Raw genomic sequence first — 6,711 nt, 5'->3', positions numbered from 1 at the left:
GTTCTCTTCGCTCGAGATATACTGCACCGCGATTTTCTCTTTCTCCACGAACTCGGCGATTTTCCGACTTGTCTTGCCAAATCTCTTCATACGCTGGTAATTCCCAGGCTCTGTTACTACAGTGAGCGTGCTTTGATTGTCCATGTAGAGCGTAGAGCACGGCATCTTATCACTCCGAATCTCTTTCAGCAATTTACGAGCCCACATCAAGTCTTCCACGCACATACTTGCTGCAAGCAGCTCCGAGCTGCACGTGTCCGTGGTCACTTTGCTTTGTTGCTTGCTCTTGTACATGAACATGCATCCGTTCAACCGCAGAATGTATCCTGTAATAGATCGACTCGTATCCGGATAGTTGGGATGGTCGGCATCGCAGTAAGCATCAATTGTCAGCGGCAGCACGTTCGCTTGACGTTTATACACCAAGCCGTAGGTTCGCGTAACCCGTAGGTAACGCAGTACGCGCTTCGCACACTCGTAATTCTCCTCTGTGTACGAGCTGCTGTAGCGAGACAACGTACGCACTACGTTGGCCAAGTCCGGCCGCGTGCATGCCACTAGATACTGCAAAGCACCCACCAACTCACGGAACGGAAACTTTGGATCATTGGTCTTGTCCTGATTTTTCTTAATCGGTGGCATCCTCTCGCTCTGCATCTGCGGGGAAGCCGCAGACCGCGCCCCACTCATACCAAAACGTTGGAGCACTCGGTCAATGTATGCTGTCTGCGAGATGCAGAGCAACTCCCCCGGCACATACTTAACTGCCATAGCCAACAAGTGCTTTACACGACCGAGGTTCTTCAACGCGAACTTTTCGCTCAGCTCACCGATTACATGCTCAATGTCCTCCTTTGATCCAGCGATCAACAAGTCATCAACATATACTGTAACGTACACAGCGCGGCCGTCCTGCCACCGCTGGTACAAACCCACGTCAAATGTGCACTGCTTGAAGCCAATTTGCTCCAAGTACTCGTGCAGTGTCTGGTACCATAAGCGCGAAGCTTGTTTTAAGCCGTAGAGTCCATTCAGCAACTCACATACACGACCGCTTCCGTCATTGAAGTATGCGGGCTGCTCCATGTATATTTTCACTCCTTTCAGCACACCATTAAGGAAAGCCGTAACGAAGTCAACATGGTAGCATTCATAACCCAATAGAAATGCCAGGATCAATAACATCCGCACAGTCTCAATTCGAACGACAGGAAAGTACGTATCCAAGTAATCAACACCGTACTTCTGTCCGCAGCCTTTCACTGCTAAACGAGACTTGAGTCTGTCCACAAGCCCCTTTTCATTGAGCTTGGCTCTCAACACCCACGTGGTTTTCAAAATATTGTGCGAGCCTTTGGGTCTATCGACCATTCTCCAGGTACCATTCACTTTGTGTGCCTCCATCTCGAGTTCCATCGCTTTGATCCACTTTTCACGTTGTGGAGACGCTAGAGCTTCTTCAACAGAAGCAGGATTTCCTGCGAAAGTCTCTAGTGCTTCCATGGAAGCCATCACATAGTCTTTCAACCGCACATTCTCTTTTCGAATACGCTCTGATCGTCGCCATCCACGCTTGCGCTTCGAGCTGCGCCGCGGTTAAGATCCATCTAGGAAGTCCGGATTGCGTTCCGACCAAGGTCGAAGCTGATCCGCCGTTGGCATTTTGTCATTTACATCATCATTCTCTTGTGACTCTCTGTCATTCGATGCACTTGCTGCTCCCACCGAACCTGCAGCCTCTGCTGCAAAGTCATGCTGCTCGGTGTTAGCTTGCCCAACCGGCTGATCATCTATCCGTGCAGTTTCATCAACCGCCTTTTGCACTGCTTCATGAGCTCCGGCCCGAACGGCTTCGTCAGCAACGTACTCCACTGGGAGTGGAACAAATGGTATTTGCGGATATAGTGCTGTCGGCCCTTCAACAGCGCATTAATGTACGTGCGCTCGACCGTCACGTCCTCGCGGAACTTGACGTCGCTGGCTTCAATCACTTTCCCACTTCGCAGATGAAGCAGTCGGTAGCCATGACCCATCCTTGGAAAACCAAGAAACAGTCCCGGCTCAGCCTTCGCTGAAAGCTTGTTCTTCCTGGTCTCCTTCGGAACAAATATGTATCCCACACAGCCGCACACTTTTAGTTGCGCAACGTCAGATTTCAATCCTGACAGCTTTTCAGTCGGGGTTAACCCTTGCAAAGCTTTTGTCGGGCTCAGGTTGTCCACCTCCACCACATAGCGCAAAACCTCTGGCCACAATATCATCGGCAAATTGGCCGCGTGCATTACAGCACGCATCTTGTTCACGAGAACACCATTTAGTTTTCAACTAAGCAGTTTTCTTCCGGTGTATACGGATGAGTGGGGACGAAGGTAATTCCCTTGCTCTCTAGGAACCCCGTCAACACACTGTTTACGTATTCCCCCCCTCCGTCACTCGTGAACGTTATTATCCTTTTGCCTTGAGCCAGTTGCTCAGTCATCAGCCGTTGCGTGTTGCCAGAAGCTTCACTCTTATGTACGAGCGGGTAGCACCACTTTTATCGCGAGCCCTCATCATGAATGAGCTGGAAGTACCGCATTGCACCAATTCCTGGTCCGTACTTCCCCATATCACATACATCCGAGGTCAACCGCTCAAATTTTTGAACAGTTCTTTTCTCAGTGACATCCCCATACGACATGCGTTTTCGCTTTGTCGACATGCAGCTAAGACACTTTAACTTGGTCTTCAACTGCTCGGCAGGAATGTCCAAGCCTCTCACCACGTCGTTCTTCACCATGAACTTTAAAGCTGCCTCGTTCAGGTGAGCCAGACGTTCGTGCCACTTCATTAACGGACTGGCATCCGCATTTACAGCCGCCATAATCACAGCACTGTTATCGCCAAAGCTACCATTGTTTAACCAGTAGTGAGTCCCATGATAAATGAACTCCACACAGACTCCATTTCGAGTCAAAAATTGCTTCTTCGGTAGCACTCCAGGCGCACTGGTTGACAGCTCCCAGCCTTTGTTTACCATCAGTCCAAGACTGAGCAAATTCACAGGTCCAGTGGGTGAAAACACCACTTTATCCAGTTCCAGCGTGGTTTCACCACCGCTCAGCACGTGCAATGCGTTCAGCAGCACCTTATCGCACTTTTTACTACGCGTGATGCCGCCGTCCCATACTTTGAACGAAGCCTTGGATTTATTCATGCTTGTGAATTGTTCTTTTTGGTTGCACACATGCGAAGACGTTCCCGAGTCCAGCAGCCAATCGCCACTAAACTCATGTCTTCCTTCTTTAATTGCCATACCCACAAACGGAAGTTCGCCTTCAGAACTGCTACTACTACTACTGCTGCTGTCGTCCTTACGACCAGCATCCGCAGTGAACCGCATGAAGCCCATAGAACCCACTGGCTTACTGGCCAAACCCGAGGAATTACCTCCACCGCTATTGCTCGGCTTCTTCGTCTCGGTGGCTTTGCCTTTGCCAGCTTGGGCCTTGCTTTGCTTGTTTTTGTAGTGCCAACAGTCTTTCCGCATGTGTCCAACTTTCTTACAATGGTAGCGGCGAATGGCACGTCGTTTGCCTGCACCGGTGGTCTGCATCTGCCCTCGAGGACCAGGGCCGGGGCCTGGACCTTTATTCGGCCCATAATGCTGCCCGTTAGGCTTCCTTATATGCATTGCCACCTGCGGGCCGCCATTGCTTGCCCCACAGTTCACGGCCGTGTCAGCCGCCATCTTCTCCATCTCATCGAGCGACAGCAGTGCGTTCTTCACTTGCTGCAACGATGGTGGGTTTCCTGAGAAGTCGAACTGGGTCAACTCGCGATGCACTGCACACACTCCCATCAGCATCAACTGAGACATCGACGTATCGTCAATTACGAAGCTGGGCCCCATGTGCTGCAAGCGCTGCCGCAACATGTTCATCTCTTGGATGTATTCCGCCATCTTTTGGCCCGGGGCGTACGAGTGAGTGTACAGCTCACGCTTCAAATGCACTGCATACGAGAGGTATCGCTGGGTTTCTCCGCAGTCAATGTGTCCCACATCTCCTTCGCCGTGCTGCAAATGCACACGTTTTGGGCATCAGCACCTTTTACGCCTCGGATTATAGTCTCCATGGCCAGTCGATTTCGATCATCAAATTGGCGCTGCAACACCGGATCAAATGCATGACGCATTTCTTCACCGGTCACCACACTCCATGAGTCTCGCTGCTCAAGATAGAGTTTTAAACTCATCTGGTATACCTCGAAGGTATCGCTGAACTTCGGTGGCTTGCTGCTACCAAATGGTTTTGACCTTTGTACTACAGGACCTGCCGATTGCTGCACACCAAGTAGTCCTGGCGACGCTCCAGCCTGCCCCACTACTCCAGCCATTGGCACCCCAACGCGACTTGCATCAGCCAGCGTAACAGCAGGTTGCCCCACCGATACTACCGCTGTTTGCTTTTCGGTCGTCGGATTCACACTAGTTATCGTACTCTTCGTACTTGCATTGACGCTCGTCGTAGAAGCCTTATTTTCACTCATTACGATGTCCACGAACCAGCCTGTGGGCTCATAACCTAGCAGATAACCTGGTACTTCACGCAGTAGACTGCAGCGTAATGGTCTCGCGGACAAGCAGTAAGTCAGAGAAATTTGACTTGTTTGTCAGGAAAGCAAAAGCAAGAATGCATTCATTGCTAGACCTTTCTACTCCGCGCAGTCTCTCATACGCAACGTGCCATGCACGCGGAGGAAAACCCGTTGGACATGCATCGCACCATCAACAGCTAAAACCCCCCGTTGAACTCACGCGTCCCTGCTTACTGGCACGTGGTTCTTCTTGTCTCCTATATGCCTGGTCTCAGCTTGAATGACCGTGCTGCACCGTAGATTGGCAGCTTCCTGTTATGAACAAGGTGCGTATGCGCCTCCCACGCCATCTCTTAATCTGAATTCTTCTCAAACGCTCGCTCTGCAGACGTCCAACCCGCCCAAAACTTGGCATAAGGTATCATTTGCAATCTCTAAATTTAGCTCTAAATATTAAGAGTGCACGGGTACAAAACGTCGATGATTTCTGATGTATGTCAAATAAAATGCAGGTGAAGGGACTCCTTTCTTTTCAAAATATTAGACATAATCTGTGGAGTTGCCAGAGATTAGGGTGGACAGTCCGCAACTTTATTGAGACCGGATTTACATTTCACCAGACGGGCGGCCATTTATCATCTATCGAAGGCCTTTGCATGCAGATACATACATAAAGGTGAAGCTACCGACTGTATGGTCTAGAAGCTGCAATCAAAAATGCCCTGATCGTCCAGAAGCTGGACGAGAAGATCGCCATTGCCGCTCAAAGCTACGACATCGTAGACCACCATATTCGTCGCTTGGATCGAGATCTCGAGAGCTATTCGGCTCTAGTAACGGCAAATGGAGAGTATCAGGAGGACAGTATACCTCAACGCAAGAAGCAGAAGGTGGCAGCAGCCACCAGCGTGCATCAAGTCAGTCATACAGTGCCCAATGTCAATGTGCGCATCAAAGAGCAGCACAAGTGCAGGCAGTATGAAGGATAAGACGGCCACACCGGTAGTTAAGGCGTCGAGTGGTGACAGCTCGTCGAGGAAGAGACCTATTGCAGTGACTGCGGTGGCTGTGCCCGTTGCAGCTGCTGATCCGGTCATGCTGGCCTCGGTAGACCTGCCTATTGACCCGAACGAGCCTATTTATTGCAGTTGTCGACGAGTGTCGGTCGGTCAGATGGTTGGTTGTGACAACGACGACTGCAAGTACGAGTGGTTCCACTTTGGCTGTGTGGGGCTCGCGGATCAACCTGCAGGCAAATGGTACTGCCAAGACTGCAAGGTGCAGCTTATCAAGTAAAACTTTGCGGATTTCAGTACTGGAAAGTACTACTACATGTACTGTAGTAGTAGTTACAAATTGTAACCTTTACGTTGGTATTCAATGTTGCGGAAACATGCGTTGAGCGATACTACCGTAGTACTTCTTAAAGTATTTGATCGTTGTTTGTTATAAAAATATAGAAAATGGAGCACACACTTGAGAGCTGGGGCGTCTCTCAAGTCGCTTCACGAATCGATCAGGCCGTCTCTCAAACTCATATGTCCTTCTTCTTCGCCATAACACCTTCCTCTGGTGATATTCGCGCCTGATTTCTCGAGAATAGCGAGCTGAAGAATCCTTGTTCGTTCGGTTGGACCGTAACCAAAAGTTGAAGGGTTGTGCGAGCCTGTTTGGAGTCTTTGATTGGGAAGCCTAATGCTGGATCCCCAGCGAAAAGATTAGGGTCAACCTTGTTGTTGTAGTAGGTCGCAGTAGTGAATACAAGACGGTCGGAGGAAGCTGGCACTTCCTTAAAGTGTAGCCGATTGTATTGCTTGTGTCTTGGTAAAATGTAAAGTGAGATAGAAACATGCATGCAATCCAAAGCTCTACATAGCTATCACCAGCGTCCCAGTGATAGCCCCGCCTCTAACAAGGACTCCCTAACTAGAACCTTCACCAGCTTGAGATGACGAGCTGCAACTTGCAGTTGTAAGCTGCAACAACCTGGCACGCTGGTGGCTGACTGCAACCACATGCTGGTTGTCCAGCTTGCTCGTCACTCTCGACTGTATAGTGTGGTCGTGGTTGGACTTTCAAGCCGCCGCCCACTACAGTCCCCTTTCAATCCCAATCTGACCACTCGGACAAATT

General features: G+C 50.1%; 1 protein-coding gene across 1 annotated transcript; it reads left to right on the top strand.

Annotated features, from left to right (window-relative positions):
* Window positions 1–4,895: 4,895 nt before the first annotated feature.
* On the top strand, window positions 4,896–5,874 carry PITG_14846 (uncharacterized protein; the record flags this gene model as incomplete). Its single annotated transcript, XM_002898996.1, has 3 exons — window positions 4,896–4,904; window positions 5,313–5,554; window positions 5,727–5,874. The coding sequence occupies 3 exons, from the start codon at window positions 4,896–4,898 to the stop codon at window positions 5,872–5,874; spliced, it is 399 nt and encodes a 132-aa protein (XP_002899042.1).
* Between the last annotated feature and the right edge of the window lie 837 nt (window positions 5,875–6,711).

The sequence above is a fragment of the Phytophthora infestans genome, genomic scaffold (genome assembly GCF_000142945.1).
Source record: "Phytophthora infestans T30-4 supercont1.33 genomic scaffold, whole genome shotgun sequence".
Taxonomy (NCBI): Eukaryota; Oomycota; class Peronosporomycetes; order Peronosporales; family Peronosporaceae; genus Phytophthora; species Phytophthora infestans.
The sequence above is the reverse complement of the archived record's forward strand: the minus strand, read 5'-3'. Positions and strand labels throughout refer to the sequence as shown.